General features: G+C 35.9%; 3 protein-coding genes across 3 annotated transcripts in view; 1 reads left to right on the top strand and 2 right to left on the bottom strand.

Moving 5' to 3' along the window:
- LOC117605966 (uncharacterized) overlaps positions 1 to 17,617 on the top strand; it is a 358,528-nt gene that overhangs the window by 313,350 nt on the left and 27,561 nt on the right. The gene's annotated exons all lie outside the window — the stretch shown is intronic.
- On the bottom strand, positions 505 to 6,121 carry LOC117605967 (putative cytochrome P450 6a14). The gene is made up of 5 exons (XM_034327866.2): positions 5,685 to 6,121; positions 3,915 to 4,437; positions 1,315 to 1,536; positions 981 to 1,232; positions 505 to 905 (listed from the first exon to the last, which is right to left on the bottom strand). The coding sequence occupies exons 1-5, from the start codon at positions 6,018 to 6,020 to the stop codon at positions 739 to 741; spliced, it is 1,500 nt and encodes a 499-aa protein (XP_034183757.2). The 5' UTR covers positions 6,021 to 6,121; the 3' UTR covers positions 505 to 738.
- Positions 10,610 to 15,721, bottom strand: LOC117605968 (putative cytochrome P450 6a13). The gene is made up of 5 exons (XM_076690990.1): positions 15,288 to 15,721; positions 13,600 to 14,122; positions 12,734 to 12,955; positions 11,279 to 11,530; positions 10,610 to 11,203 (listed from the first exon to the last, which is right to left on the bottom strand). Exons 1-5 carry the CDS (start codon positions 15,621 to 15,623, stop codon positions 11,040 to 11,042), a joined length of 1,497 nt encoding a protein of 498 aa, XP_076547105.1. The 5' UTR covers positions 15,624 to 15,721; the 3' UTR covers positions 10,610 to 11,039.

Genomic DNA, 17,617 nt, shown 5'->3' on the forward strand with positions numbered 1-17,617 from the left:
ATGCAAGATTAATGAAAATTATTAGGTGTACAAACTAATTCGATACTTCTGGTATTATGTCTACTTAGTTACTTCTTAATTAAATATGAATATTTTCTCGTGCTTCTGTGTATCTGAAAAATTGCCCGAAAATATGATAGTAAACATTACTTGAATAATTGAAGTCATCATGGCTTTTTAAAAATAAATCTTCAATTTAAAAATGGGAAGGGGGCGGGGGGTATAAAATTAATTTCTACACCTAATGTAATTATAATTTTGTGCACACACTGATATGATTATTTGTAATAATATTATATAATCTCAAGAGTAGAAGTGAATTGAACGATAGAGAACAAAAAAAAGGTAAAAGATAAAATTTTGTAAAATCAATTAAAGTATGAATTTTAAATAATTTATTGATCAGTATACGGAATTGAGTATTTTAAGGTAATTAATAAAAAAGGGAAAATAATTAATTATTGAATTTGCATTTCTTTGTTTTATTAATTATTACATTTACTATTAATTATTGAAATGGATGTATAACTAAAAAAAATTTCACTATTATAATATCAGTAATAGAAATAATCTTTAAAACAGTTATGAATATATTTAGTGAAACAATTAACTCTTTTACCACAAATAACGCCTGCTGATGTCATTTATATTAAGTATCTTATTTTTGCTTAAATATAAATAGAAAATAATCAATAAGAAATTGATTAACATATACTTGTTTGCTCCTGTCCTATATATTTAAGCTTTTGTCATTTTTAAATATACTTCGTGCGTTGGTTGCAAAAGAAGGAATGATTTTATATCCCTCTTGTACCCGGTAACAGTTTTTTCACATACATCCACTTTAAAGTTTGATAAAATTTTAATCAACGCTACCTTGGATTGAATCTTAGCAAACCTTGCGCCTAAAAAAAAATTAGATCAAATTTACTTTAGAACTTTTTAATTTATGATCGAATCCTAATTCTACAATATCTTACCAATGCAATTTCTTGGGCCATCTCCGAATGGCATATAAAACATTGGATGTCTGCCCTTAGCATTATCGTCAAGAAATCTGTTAGGATCAAAGACTTCCGGTTCTGGAAAAATATCTGGATCATTCTGAATAGCATCAACGGGCACGACTACGTGTTGACCCTTCGGAATGGTGACTTTTGTACCCGAAAACGTGTAATTAGTCATTGCTGTTCTGGATAACCATAATACTACCGGATATTTTCGTAATGTTTCTATAAAAAAAACGATTAGTCAATGTATGCACATATTAATTTGTTAAAGAGTGTATTCAAAAACTAAACGCAAATGGTATACCTTGGAGGACTGCGTCCAAATATTTCATTTCCTTTATATTATCATATGTGATCTCTCCATTACTACGTTGTAGAACATCCTTAATTTCTGATCGAAGAGTGTCTTGAATCGAATGATTATATGCTAGCTCGTATAAAGCATGAGTGATCGTTACAGAGGAAGTTTCGAAACCAGCAGCAAAGAAGACAAAGGATTGTGCAGCCAAGAAACTGTCACTCAATTCTGTGCAAGGAAATGAAATTATGTTTGAAAAAAATATATAAAGCATCACAAAAAATGCAGTCTATCTTACAGCAGTTAATAGGTAAGTTACACAAGCCTGTAGGATTTTTATTTAACCCTTTGACTACTATGGACGCAGATATGCTTTTTATATATCCTAATTATAATCAAATAAAAGTTATTAACTCATATTACTAATTACACACCGTATGTGATCAGATTACAATGATGAGAAAAATACTGATAAAGAAAACAAAAAATGAAAAGATAAACTGTTGTGTCAAAGATAAAGTGGTAAGTGTTATTGATCGTTCAAGCTTAGATTATTCGGCAGTCAAAGTTAACTTTTTCCGTCTATTTTACAAGTGCTATCTCTTTTCAAAAAATTGCTCGCACGGACGCTCGAGTGTCATCAGATTTGTTACAGGCATCGATGTCTGTGTTGGTGCGATTTATCGATCAGCGATCGGTAATGGAGGAGGTATGTAAAGTATTTCCCGTTTATTATTCGGTTTTCTGCCCCGGTTATTATTCGCTGAGTCATCCCTGGCCACTTCTTGAAATTGCCGCCGCCGAACGAGCGCATCTCGTTTATTTTAAATCTGTTTAACTCGACTCGTAATCTCTCTGGCTCGCTCTTTGAGACAAGCGAATCGACGAGAGCAGTTTTCAAAACACCTACCTCCCCGGATAATATTCATTGCGCGGACCCGATCGAGCAAACAATAAGCGAAGAATACTATAAAACGAAAGCAACCTCTCTACTTAAGGCGATGCAAGCGTTGAAAACTTGACCGACGGTCTCTAGAAAAATCCCTAGAAACGAGAACACACCTTTTTTCAGTCGTAATGCGTGCAGTCGGGTAGCCCGACTATTTCGGGTCAGGTCGGAAGAAGTCGGGCGGACTCGGGCAGGTTTCCGGACCATACGAATGTTCGGGTAGCCCGGCAACACTTTGGAACGAACCTGCTCGACTTCTTTCGAGCGAGCCAGAAAATCGGATACCCGAGTATTATAGTTTGGAAACCTGCCCAAGTCTACCCTACTCGTAATTTCGAGTACCCGCACACTCCCAACGACTCTAGCCCGAAACAACTACGCACCTCGAGCCCGTAACGGCGCATGCGTGAAAATACTGTCCATACACCAGAAGAAGGCACAGCTCCATTAAGCTTAAAAGTCACAGGGCCAAGGGGAATCGTGCGTTCGCACCGCCTGACGAAATACGCGAACGAAACTAAATGCGACAAAGTAAGACAGGGATATCGAGTATCCCTGGTGGCAGCGGAATTATTTATTTATTTACTTAGGAACTGCAGAACGGGTTTGAAACCCCACAAGGCTGCAATTTCACAATAACCTGTCCATGCACACTAAATTACTAAATCACTCGCCATTCGACTAAATTACTAGCCGTGTCTGAACCAGCCTTAAGATACAGTGAGCATAGTACAGTAAAACCTGGATAAATGCAACGAAAGAATGCTTGGATAAGTGCAACATCGCTATTCCCTCCACTTGGGGGGATCCCCCTAGACGAACCGAGCCGCTCGACGAGAAAACCATGTAATATGATCCGACCGTAATATCGGTGTGACTAATACTAATTGAACGATAAAACTTTTTTATTTTTAACCTTTTCTTAATGAAACTTTTACTAACGCATTTGTGAGATTTTTCTGATTAAAATGACACCAAACATGATATAATTTGAATTATATTTATAAACAATAGTAATAGAATAAACAACATAGAATTGACACCACGACTGAATATAAATGATGTCGGCTGAATACAAAAGATGTGTACGGACACAGAATCGGCATGTCGGCTAAATACAAAACATGTGTACGGACGCAGAATCGACACCTCGCTTGGATAAATGCAACATTAAATGCCCAGAATCGACACCACGCTTGGATAAATGCAACATTAAATGCCCAGAATCGCCACCTTGCCTGGATAAATGAAACCTTTGAAACCAGAGCCAACACCGCGACTGGTTTTGATTTCGATCTCTGTTGCTTTTCGCCAACCTTTAACATCAATTTTAGCAAGTAATTATAATTGAAACTATATCGTGTTTGGTACCATTTTAATCAGAAAAATTTCACCAATGCGTTAGTAAAAGTTTCAATAAAAAAAAGTCAAAAATAAAAAAGTTTTATAGTTGAATTAGTATTAGTCACACCGATATGTTTCGGCTCTTTCCTTTCATCATCGGACCTCTCTCTTTCCGCCACTGTCTGTCCCTTTCTACGTTCACGCTTGGCTGGTTATCGCGTGTAACTCGAGATTCGACATCTCGCTTGGATAAATGCAACCACTGGGCCCCAATCTTGGTTGCATTTATCCAGGTTTTACTGTATGCACATACGTTTATCACTAATGTTTCCAGGATTCTTCTTCAGATCTACCAAAGTCTCAATGAAATCATGTCTATGAAAATTATGCTTTATCCTATAATCTATACTCTCTTTGGTGATTCTTATGAAAAAGTTATCGACTTCAGAATCGAGGAGGAATCGTCCGAAGATGTTAAATAGCAATGGATATTCCCTCAATCTATCCTTCGTGACAGTTTTCACGTTTGTTTTGAAGATTTCTCTGCCCATTTTACGGAATTCGCTGTCTTCTGCTGCTAACGCGTTCATTTCTATCCCGAACGCACAGGAACCGATCACATCGGTAGTATATTTTGCAGATATCTCACGGGTGGCGATATATTCGCCCTTCTCAACCAGTTTCTTCAAGTACTCTTCAAAATGATTTCCACATTCTACCAGTAAACCGAACATTTCTTTCAGTTTTCCTGAAGTGAAAACAGGCGAGAGTCGGGCTCTTAAAGGCTTCCATCTTTTTGCTTCAAGACTGAACAGGTGTACTGATAATGGCTCGAGCTGTAAACATATAACATAGATATCACGGTTGATATCAGCATTACATGTAAGGTGTCCAATTTTAATTCATAACTGTGAATCACACAAAAATTGAATAATTTCAATAGGGAGATTATTTATATAAATAATAATTTAATTTATATAAATAACTTTGTTATCAAATGGTATTGTGGTATTTATATCAAGAACTATTTATGCCTTAATAATAAATTAAGCTTTAATTTATGATGCCCTTAATTTAATTGATCTATTGAGTACCACTGTTATGTATGTTAAATTCTTCCGTTCTTATTAAAGATAAAAGTATTATCTAAATATTGAAAATCTTGAGAAGGGGACTAAAGCATTTAGACTTTCTGTCACTTTTGTATAGGCCAGACGGTAAGTGTTTAATGGGTCAAAATTTCAACGAATGGCCAAAAATTTTTTTTTTTTCGTCACTTCAAAATAAGTTAATGAAAAGTTTTAGTTTACTTCCAAGGGTTGGCTTTAGAGCGAATCTCGCTCTACTTTTACCTAGTTTAATTGTGGTTGTCTAATTATATTTGATGCTCTACATGTTTAATTTATCATTATTAATGTTATATGTTAGTGTTATAACTTTATTTTTCTCCAAAGTAACGCTGTCTCATATCACTACCAGAATTTCTATTAGCCCGAATTTGCTATCAACTAGAAAAATTGAAAAAAACGGAAGTTTCGTAAAGTCTATTATATTTATATTTATACAGCACATTCTCTATAAAATTTCCCAAATTTCTATGTTGGATTTTTCTATTTATATCGATTTTTCTATTCTGAAACTCTCTGCAACTAAAAATAAAATAGGTATCCGATATTCGTATCCTCTCCATTATAGGAATCTGGACCTATCGCACACGTAGAAAAATTTGAATTGATAATTATCTACTATTCGTGTTTCTGAATTTTACACTAAATTTTACAATATTTAATAATTAAAAATTATATTATCTTTTTCCTAAATTACCTTTAATACTAACTCTTGAACAGCGGAGTCTGGGTCAATCGCGTTCCAAATTTAGAAAACATATAGATAAAAATAATGTCAAATTTAGAAACTAAAAATAATGTGAAACAGAAAATTAAATTGAAACTGTGACTTGCGTCAAGGGTTAATACTGTGAAAATGAAGATTTTGGGAATTCCTACTTCTCCTATATTGCCATTTTCTGCAGGAAAGCCTGATTTTATCGCGAATAAGTTAAACCTATTTTATCACAACATACCTCATTAGGAACAGTTATCCTATTAACGAACGTTGAAAAGTCTTTAATAAGAACATCCTTTATTAAATCCGGGTCCCTTATAATTAAATGTGGGATGTGGCCACCAAATACTCCGACCATCGGTTCATCTTTGAACTGGTAGTAAGCTTTCACGAAACAATCATTCACTGAACTCCTTCCAAGAAACACATTCGTAAAGTTGCCCAAAAATGGAATAGGTTTTGGTCCTTTCACGCCTCGTTTCTGCCAGAACTCCAAAACCGATGTAGAATAATAATACAGTAGAACCAGTATCCCAACAAAAAATCCAACAGTCTCAAACATTGACCAAGACATAGTTATAAATTCAATTTCAGTATTGAGTTGACTAAAACACTTCTACTTGTCACGCTGCTCTATTTTGGAGTGTTCAACGGTCTGGAGTGAAATGTGTATTAGCTTCCACATTATCGCTTCCCATATTCTATCAGCTGACCTGATAGCATGATCTGCAATTTCTTGATATAACCTTCTTGTTTATCAGGATGACTTTTAAGAAACTGTTTATAGATCTACGTACTCTTAATTTACTCTTAAAAATTATCTCGTTCCTTTACTGCCATGTCACTGTTTGCCGTAACAAACAATTGTTAGAATCATTCAATTTAAGCTGTGTATAATTTCATCCCCCTTGCACTCTCACTTGTACTCTTAATACTCTTGATTTTAATATATGCTTAGCTTTTAAAGCCATTATTCTTTTCTACAGTGGTAAATGTTCGGAAGTGTCACTGCTGTCAGAATCGAGCTGATTTTTTTTTGTGTAGTTTCTTACAGTTAAAAAACATCATATTTAATATTATTATGGCAGCGCATCAATAAAAACAATGTCAATAAATATTTTTTTAAAGATTTTTTTTTATCCCCCACGAGTTGAACAGTAACATATTAAATTCGTTTTGCTGACTGGGGAGCTGTGCCCCCCAAACCCCCCTAATAGCTACACTAACTAATACCGATAAATATGTTACTTTGTAAACTGTGTTTATTATTCCCTTATATTAAAAATGGGTATCGGTATTAGTTAGTGTAGTATTTAGGGGGGGTCTGGGGGGCTCAACCCCGCAATCAGGAAAACGAATTAAATGTTACTGTTTAACTCGTGGGCGATAAAAAAAAAATCTTTAAAAAAATATTTATTGACATTGTTTTAGTTGACAGGAGTGACAATTCCGAACATTTACCTCTACAGTTTATTTATTTTATCAGAAATTACTTACAAATTAATAACTTTAAAACGTATGTGGAATGATATTTTCAAACATAACTTCATTAATAATTTTCAGATAAGTATCACATTGAGACAAAAGGAACATACAATGACAGAAGTTATGTATTTTTATTCGTAATCCAATAATGTAGATACCATTGACGCAACTAGATAGTGGCCTGGGTGAACTTACTTCGCCCGCCCCCCTTATATGTAAATGTGAAAGTGATCTTATCATCATTTTAAAATTTATAGATTGTAAAATTCAAAAATTTCAGATTTCCAAAACTTCTAGAATTTTAGAATCCCAAAATTTCAATATTTGAATGCTTTAAAATGTCTGTGAGACCTGTCTCAGCCCCCAAAAAATCCTAGTTATGCCAATGGTAGTTACTGAAGTATATTTAGATATCACACTACAAAAATATAAAAGAAACATACAATTGTCAGCGTTATGTATTTTTATTATTAATCTGATAATACATACTTATCTTCATTTGATAACTATAGATACTGAAGTCTAATGTGTTTATTTGAATCACTATAACCCAATGCTTGCAATTTAGTCGACAAACAAAGATTATAAACGAAGAAATATGTAAACCTGATGATTTTGCAAATAGACAGTCAGCAAGAAAGCTTTGATATAACATCATCAAAACAAATTAAAAGAAGTGTCTCTAACTCATTATCAGTTAAGCACGTGTATTGATGTTTATATTTGTCTAACTCCATTGAACTGATAGTTTTAATCTCAGACAACAAATATTGATACCTAGATTGATAGCATTGATAAAATTCACGATCCGTAAGTACTGAATATATTAAACTATCAGGATTGGTTCTACAAATTTCATCTCGAAAATAAGGTACGTTAATTAAATAATCAAATTATTGAAATTTATAACTATTTAAAATTTACTATGTGTGAAATTTCATCAATTACATATATAGAATATTTCACTTATGGGGGGGGGGAGGGGGGCAATCCTGTAAAAATAAACAACCAGTAATTCGTAGGATAAAATTTTGAAAATATATATTTTTATAGCATTTTTTACGTAAGAAGAAAAATTTGTTTCAAAAAAAAATCATCGGAGCGTGAAATCCATACCCTTATTTTTTCAGTGCTGTGAACATGAATTGCAAAAAAAATTTCAGCTCAAAAACTTCATTTTTGTGGAAATTATAACGCTTTTTATATTGCTATGTTATTTAAAATGCTTTTCTGCTGCGTTCGTTGAACCTTTTTCTTCTTGTAAACCGTGTTCTCTTGATAATTGTGTGCTGTTCAAATAATTTTTCTAGCACGCTTATAACGTTCCGAAGTTTTATCGCATGTTTCAATGATTTTCAATGACTGTCTGCTTATTTCTATTGCGTTATCTTTGAATGAGTATAATATTGGTGTTGGTGCATCTGTTATTATATTCATTGTGCAATTGATAGCCTGTGTAACTGAAGATCCTACATGATGTTTTGATGAGAATAAATATTTTCGATAGTTACGCCATGTCATGCTGTGTAAGCTTTTATTCGCATTTTAAGTTAGACATCGTACACGCAGACAAAGCAAATTTTCATTGCTTATTTTATTTAGAACCAGCTTCTTTAGCTCTTGCAATAGCCAACAGCAGATTGAAAAAAGCACCAAGAATTTTCACCTGCTGAACATTTATCATATTATGATTTTTTATGCGTTGAAATTGAATGGTATATTGTAGCGTATATGACACATTTCATAGCTCTTATTTCGCAATATAGCTTTTTTATAATGTAGGATGTCGATGGAAAATTTATGGCTTTTCGTCGGGCACTAGATTCGTCAGTGGGGCTGACGTAGACGGTCCCTGTCCCAGACGCCTGGGTTCTACATACAGGGTGATTCTCTCACTACGCAAGACAAAAGTCGTGCCGCACAATAGAATCCCTCCCTACTGTTCTGTTTCTTGTCTTCGTCTCAGCCATAAACACACACAAAGCAGTTTTGGGTCCGGCGATATGGCCCCTAGATCTTTTTACCCACAAAAACAGCAAGGTTCGATTGTGCGGTACGGCTTTTGTCTTGCGTAGCGTGAGAATCACCCTGTATATTCTCAGATCTTATACAGTGTGATTCTCTCGGCGCACAACACAATAGCCGTCCCGCACAATGGAACCCTGCGGTTGTTGCGGGTAAAGAGACCCAGGGGCCATATCGCCGGACCCAAGACTGCTCTGTGTGTGTTTATGGCTGAGACGAAGACAAGAAACGGAACAGCAGGGGTTCTATTGTACGGCACGGCTATTGTGTTGCGCGCCGAGAGAATCACCCTGTACATGTACAGGGTGATCCTCTCACAGCCGGACACACAGGGAACACTGGCGACAAAGAGAACCCCTTGACCGCCCCATCAAGAGGTCCGCATTGTCACGTGCCAGCGGGGACCTACCCGGGCCGAGACGACTTTGTGTGTCTTCATGGTGCGGTCAAGGGGTTCATTGTCGCCAGTTCCTTGGTGTCCGGCTGCGAGAGGATCACCCTATATATATCGACAAGCGCCGTGATGGAGCACTTGCGAGAAAGGATGGAGTGTTACTCGCGCGACACCTTGCGGCCATCACGGGAAAGAGAGGCCCAAAGCACCTAAGGCGCTATGCTTCACTTATAACCCCCACAATAATAATCTGCTAATTTTCTAAGTGTAACATCTTTTAGTCTACCGTGTCCTTTACCGCCTAAAGAAACGCTTTTTTTACGTTCCTCTTTTACTAAATCAGTGAAAGCTCTCCCTAGCAATAGAAATAAGCAAACAACCATTGAAAATGATACAAAATCATAATAGAAAAGACTTTACAGGAAGAAGAAGATTCAATATATGCAACAGGAACATTTCAGGTAACATGGCAATATAAAAAACGTTATAACTTCCACAAAAATAAAGGTTCTGAGCTGAACATTTTTTTGCAGCATATGTTCAGGGCACTGAAAAAGTAAGGTTATGGATTTCACGCTCCGATACGTAAAAAAAAGGTTACAGATTAATTTCTGCGTATTTGAATTCTGCGTAAAAAATGCTATAAAAATACGTATTTTCAAAATTGTATCCTACAAATTTTGTTCATTTTTACAGGATCCCCCCTTCACTTAATAAGATACTAGGAAAGATCCTTAATTATCTTCTTCTTTGTAAAGGTACAAAAAGTGCTTCGTGGGAAATTGTATTTCAGGAACGATCTGTTGCATAATATCTAATTGCAGAACTTGTTGACCTACAGTAGACTCTTGTTACATTGCCACAGACGACAATTTTCCACTTCCAAAGAAGTGAAAAATTTGTCAAGCTTCTAAACTCTCGTTTAGAGGGGAAGACTATATTTACAACTACATATCTACTGTATTTACAAATTGTGTATGTACAAATGATTCGCAGAATTTCACAGCCCCCTGCGGCTCTTCTTCCTTGTCGTGACAATCATAGCGTTACACATCTGTGTATGTACATATTACATTGTCTGCGATAAACTATTATAGTAGAGGGGAGAAAAAGGTGTTTCGTCTTGGGATTATCTGCCAGACTCGTCAGTGGGGCTGACAACAGACGATCCCTGCCTCAGACACGTATAACACCGTTGTTCGGAACTCCTATAGAATCGTATGCCGGGGCACCACCAGCGAGAAAAGACCCCCCCCCCCCCCCCCCTCAGTTGTAGGGTCGAGTTCTTCACTTTCATCGAACAGATCTGTTTCGCTTTCATCGAATCTTTACTGCACTGTTAATCTTCGGACGGCGAACCATGGAGACCCTCAATTTTTATTTTTTGCACTTCATATTATTTTCCATTTTTTAATTTTATACTGTTCATTTAAAAATTATTCTTTCAACATATGAAACTCTTTCGTTTAAAAATTATATATTTAACTTTAGGTTAATATCCTTGTATACATTTTGTAAGTTTGGATATCGATTGACCCAGGCGTCGTTGTTCAAGGGTTAATTGGTTAAGAATAATGTAACTATAATAACTATGTATTCTATTTCATATACCTCCAATATATGAAGTCCCTAAAACAAATTTTCAAATCTACCGCAGCTTAGTGCTAAATGATTCCTCTTACTCTATGCTTAAATCTTTGTCATTTTTAGATATATTCCATGCCCTGGTTGCAAAAGCATCAGTGATTTTGGATCTCTGTTGTACTTAGAAGTCTTCTCACATGGATCTACTTTAAAATTTGATAAAATTTTGATCATCGCTACCTTGGTTTGAATCTTAGCAAACCTTGCGCCTAAAAAAAAAGTAAATTAAATTTATTTTAGAACTTTTTAATTCATATTTGAATTCTAATTAAACAATATCTTACCAATGCAATTTCTTGGGCCATCTCCGAACGGTATATAAAACATTGGATGTCTGCCCTTAGCATTATCGTCAAGAAATCTGTTAGGATCAAAGACTTCCGGTTCTGGAAAAATATCTGGATCATTCTGAATAGCATCAACGGGCACGACTACGTGTTGACCCTTCGGAATGGTGACTTTTGTACCCGAAAACGTGTAATTAGTCATTGCTGTTCTGGATAACCATAATACTACCGGATATTTTCGTAATGTTTCTATAAAAGACGATAAACATAAATGGTGACGAACCGATACTGTTCGCACCGCGTCGCGACTAACCGCCAATTTTGTAAATATTATACAATTGCCTCGAAATAAGCAACTCGCTACCCGCTCTTCTTTGTTTGAAGTGGCCCGCAAAGTGAGAGGTCCGAGAAACGAGTGAAAGATCCGTTTGCCGCTACCTTACATCTCTTACTCGTTTCTACGAGTGACGTATCTTGACGATCTCTCATTCGTCAAGCCGATTAGCATATAGCGGAGTTCACCAGAGTCCATAACTGCGACGCGCAGGTTGAAAGATGGTGGGGGAACGCAGCGAGCTCTCCGCTAATCGCTTTCTACTTCGTTTGGGAGTACCACCAATCAGGGCGAAGATGCGCACGAAAGAACGAAAACTGGTCTTTTCGTAGTTATGGACTCTGGTGAACTCCGCTCTACCTGCTTCGTAATAAGCAATGTTCTGTCCCGAGCGAGTTGCTTATTTCGAGGTAATATTCCTTTCTGAGGTTGTAAAGCTCGGAGTAGCCATCAATGACCAACGCGTTCGTCGGGACGCGTTGTCTCGCGAAATTAATTTTGACAGCAGTATATGGTATCGAACGTTAAGTTGTGGAACGATAATACGAAACGTTGTCGTTGGCCGAATTGAATTGAGTGACGCGCCGTCGCGTCGTCCTCGCCTTCTCGATTTTTGGTGTCCGGAGAAAACACGCTGATTGGTTTCAGACGAGAAGTTAATTTACCAATCAGCGTGTTTCTTGGTATTGCAACCGCCCTTCCTTGCGCCCTTAGCGCGACTTCGTCTGAAGAGGATGGGGCAATACCTAAACGTACGTGAGGACTGCGAAAGTTCGGTATTGCCACGGTTTTTCCATCGAGATTGATCCTCGAAGGCCAAGCACCGCTAGTCGATCATTTTCGAACTTACCCTTCGAAAGACCAAGTTTATGATTGTGGCTATTGAAAACGAAGCGAAAATTGAAAATTCTAAGTGCATGGTACGAAAAAGGGAAATTACTATTGCCGGCATTACTAAAAATTTTGAAACTCAAAAATCGCTATTTTCCTCGAGAAAACGTCATAAACTGTCTTACGAAATGCTTCTAAACGTGTTCCTTGGTACGGAACAATGACCATTAGTCAATATATGCACATATTAATTTAAGCAACAAACTAAATGCAAAATCTATACATACCTTTAAAGACTGCATCTAAATATTTCAGTTCACTTATACTGTCATATGTGATCTCTCCATTGTTGCGTTTTAGAACATCCTTAATTTCTGCTCGAACTGTGTCTTGAATCGACTGATTAAATGCTAACTCGTATAAAGCATGAGTGATAGTTAACGAAGAAGTTTCGAAACCAGCAATAAAGAAGACGAAGGCTTGTGCAGCCAAGAAGGCGTCGCTCAACTCTACAAATAAATGAAATTATGTTTTAAAGGAAGGATGTAAAATGTTGCAAGAAATTCAGCTTATCTATCAGTTGCTAATAAGTAAATTACTAAGGCCTGCAATGTAACCCTTTGATTGCGACGCACCCCCCACGGAACAAACCACATATACGGCGCGATGCCCGCTATAACTGGCTCTCGCACATCATTATGTTTATTGACCAAAATGCACATTCAAAATATCAAAACAGTTGCAGATATTTAACTATTTGCAGTTACTATGTTACATAAAATAATACATTCTGTGTTGGATCAATTTAGTAAAACAGTAAATGTGTTATGCAGGGTGTTTTTTTAAGTATGGTAGAAGTTTGAATTTTTATAAATATTACAATAATTAAACTTTTCAACAAAAATTTTTTTTTAATTACTCGAATTTTTAAACGTTAATTACTAAAAGCAAAGCCGCAAACGTTATTTCGTCATTCTTGATTTTCATCTTATTTTGATCCCTAGAATCACCCCTTAAAAAATCTCCCACCTGTTGTAGAACACCCTGTATATTAATAGAAATGTGAAGCGTATAAATACGCCTTTCGTATATATTAATTGATCTATGAGAGCGTAAATATACGTCTTTCGTAGTCAAAGGGATAAGGACTTACGTTTATCACTAATATCTCCAGGATCCTTTCTCATGTTTACCAAAGTCTCAATGAAATCATGTCTATGAAAATTGTGCTTTATCCTATAATCTATACTTTCTTTGGTGATTCTTATGAAAAAGTCATCGACTTCAGAATCGAGAAGGAATCGTCCGAAGATCTTAAATAGGAACGGATATTCCCGCAGTCTGTCTTTAATAACAGATTTCACACTTGTTCGGACGATTGCTCTGCCCATTTTACGAAATTCGCTGTCTTCTACTGCTAACGCGTTCATTTCTATCCCGAACCCACAGGAACCGATCACATCGGTAGTATATTTTGCAGATATCTCACGGGTCGCAATATATTCGCTCTTCTCAACCAGTTTCTTTAAGTACTCTTCAAAATGATTTCCACATTCTACCAGTAAACCGAACATTTCTTTCAGCTTTCCTGAAGTGAAAACAGGCGAGAGACGGGCTCTTAAGGGTTTCCATCTTTTTGCTTCAATGCTGAATAGTTCATCTGCTAATGGTTCAACCTGTAAAATATAACGTAGATATATTAGTGCCTGTATAGTGTATGTACAAAAGATCGTTAGAAAGAAATTCAGTTCTTTCGGAGGGAACATAATTTGGTGTAATTGGTTTTGCTGTACGTGTGGCTTTCTATTTTCTATCATTTGTATGAAAAAACCATTAGATTAGAAATTGATTATTTCTCATCAACATGTTGACACAACGCAGCAATTGTGCCTGATATAATAGTGCAAGTGCAAGCTTATGAAATGCAGATTCTCATTTTGGCTGAACTTTACTTTAGGGTACCCAAAATTTTGGACCATTTCTCTTTAATTTATAGTTTTTGATGTGTTAACTTTAGGAATCCAGTGGTTAAAAAGTTATGAGCATGTAAAGTTTGACACTTTCAGTGCATTTGAAATACAGCTAATGAATACCTACTATTTGCACTTTAATGTGTTCAAATATCTTAAATAGTTTCCGAGAAAAAAAATAGTAAAGTTTTGGGATTTTACTCTCATATCTCCTTTATCAGAGAGGGTAGGGGGTTGAAATTGCACACAATTGTTGTTTAGGTAAAGAGCATTATGTGGTATAAATATTAACCGAAATTGTTGCTGGGGCCGATTCACTATGCTTATACGGCTAGACCCTTTGATACTGGCTTAGTTAGTTAGGTTTATACATATTTACCTTAGAGAGAGAGGGTACAGCCCATGCATTTGCTTATTGCTTCTACTGTATCAATTTTATGAGTAATTTAAATTCAGCTAGTGATGGAACCCATATCCAAAAGAAAGTGATGTCCCCTAAAGTAAAGTTTAACCCTCATTTTACTTACATAAATACATACATATATTACACGGTATATGTTCATACAATATATTCCTTGTGCAAACTGTTATAACTGTTACGATATAAAAATTAGTTTTATTTATATTAAACAAAAAATGTATACGGGGTAAAATAGATGTTACAGAATTAAATGTTAACAAATGACGCTTTAACACTGAAAGTGATTGTGAAAATAAATTTCCCAGTAGAAAAAGAATAAAGGGTGTTCAATATAATATTTATAGTTCTTCATCGGATATACCTAATTATTTTGTTTTAAAATAAAATTCAAACTACTTTCCTGAGAAATCAATTTTCTCGATTTATGACAAAGTCGTGATCACAACATACCTCGTTAGGGACAACCATTCTCTCCACGAAGTTAGGGAAATCTTTAATAAGAACATCTTTTATTAAATCCGGGTCCCTTAGAACTAAATGTGGGATGTGACCACTAAACACTCCGACCATCGGTTCACCCTTGAACTCGCGATAAGCTTTCACGAAACAGTCGTTCATTGAAATCCTTCCAAGATACACATCCTTAAAGTTTCCCAAAAATGGGATAGGTTTCGGTCCTTTCACGCCTCGTTTCTTCCAGTACTCCAAAATCGATGTGGAATAATAGTACAGCAAAATCAATATTGCAACAAGGAATCCAACAATCTCTAAAACTGACCACATCATTGTTGTAGATTTAAATTCAAATTCAACACTGACAATCAGCTACATAAAACACGTCATTTCTGTTACGCTGTCTACTTGCTAATGATTTACGATCTCGGTTGATACATGAGTAAGGTACCAGATCTAGCACTCCCTGTTTACAATCTCTTGCCTTGATCTTTCAAGAGGTGCAGTGTTTTTGCATTTAATCGCTATTACATCTGTGTTATTTATCGCGATGAGTCGTAGAATGTACACAATATCTTCCGTCTAGAATGTATCTATTTTCAACACTTCACTATGCCTCTGTTTGATACTATATATGGCACTGACAGTCATTCCAATCTCGCAATTTACGCAGTGTAGTGAATAATTGCATTTAAGTCGTATTTGAAATTGGCTTGCACTCGTAAAAGATGTGTGGACTGCCTAGACTGATTCTCTCATCGTATAAAAATTTTAAAATTTCAAAATTCCAAAGTACTAGATTACCAAGATTTCTCAATTTCCAAATTTCAAAATGCAAATCTTTCACGATTCTAACATTTCAAAATTCAAAAATTCTAAATCCCATAATTCCCGAATATCAAAATTCAAAAATACTAAATTCCTAAAATTCCACGATTCCTAAATTTAAAAATTCCACAGTTATCAAATTTTAGAATTCTGAAATTCTGAAGTTCTAAAATTACAATATGACAAAATTACAAAATTCATAAATTCTAAAATTATAAATTTTTGAAATTTCAGGTATCCAAAATTTCAGAACTCCAAAATTGTAGAGTTCCAGAATTTCAATATGTTTGTGGGGCCTTCTCATATGTTCTTACGTATTCAAATCTTTCCCTTTAAAATTATATTAATGATGCAGTACTAATTACAACGTAGTCAATTAATGAAGATTAGAAGAGAAAAATTTCATTAACTTTGTGACCTTAGGCTCGATGCAGACAAGCGACTTTTTGTCATGCGATATTGAACAAAAAAAGAACGATATAAGTACAATCGCAGATATATAACATAAAGTTGCCGGCCTCCATCGAGCCTTATAAACGCATAGTCAGTAGCAGTGCATCGATATGACATTATTAGAGCAAGTTAGAAGTTTACATTTAGTTCTATCATTGTAACTCAATGTAAACGCAAGTTCATATTTATTCGATACCATTAAACCGATAGCTTTTGATCTCAAATAACAAATATTAATGTGGACGTTGAGTGGAGGGGCGAGAGGGTTACGTCTCCCCGGACGCCTGTAGTTCGGGCCGGGGACCGCTAGGTGGCGGCGAGAGGATCGGTGACAGTGTTCTCGCAAGCAGTCGCCTGGCATGCGGTTCGAATATATAGAAGTTCCGAATTCCGGTATGATAGGTATCTGGGGCAGGGATCGTCTGTTATCAGCTCCACTGACGAAGCTGACAGACGATCCCAAGACGAGAAACGCCTTTTTCCGCCGGCATCAATACATTAATATAGGAATGTGTTATGCTTAATTTGAGAGGTAGAGTAAAAAGATAATCATCCCCCGCAGACTGTGCTGTGCAGCAGACATTTTCTATCGGCCGATAGTTTGGTCGGGTTGCCTTGTTAACGCGCACACTGGGCCAACTAAAATATCTCGGGTTGGTGAAAAAAGAAAAAAAGGGTGGAAAGAGAGATATTGGGGGGATAGTTTAGTTTGAATGCAATCGTGTGTAGCCCATCAAACTTTATTTATCGGCCGATACCGAATCGTTGTAATATGCGCACTTGCATATATCTTCAGAACCCGACCAAACTATCGGCCGATAGAAAGTCTGCAGTCTGCGGGGACTCCAAAAGGAATAAATATTATAATTATTCAAATTGTAACTATTTTATTTTTCAGTTTAAATTTCTGTTTGGCACCTTGTAAAATTAATGTGATATTACTTATTACCTCTTTATCGTTAAAATTTTGTAATCCGATGCTACTCAGGAAAATCGACGGATAGGCAGAATTTCTCCTTCTAAGCATCCCCCAATTACTTAGAATT

Source organism: Osmia lignaria, chromosome 2 (assembly GCF_051020975.1).
Source record: "Osmia lignaria lignaria isolate PbOS001 chromosome 2, iyOsmLign1, whole genome shotgun sequence".
Classification (NCBI taxonomy): Eukaryota; Metazoa; Arthropoda; class Insecta; order Hymenoptera; family Megachilidae; genus Osmia; species Osmia lignaria.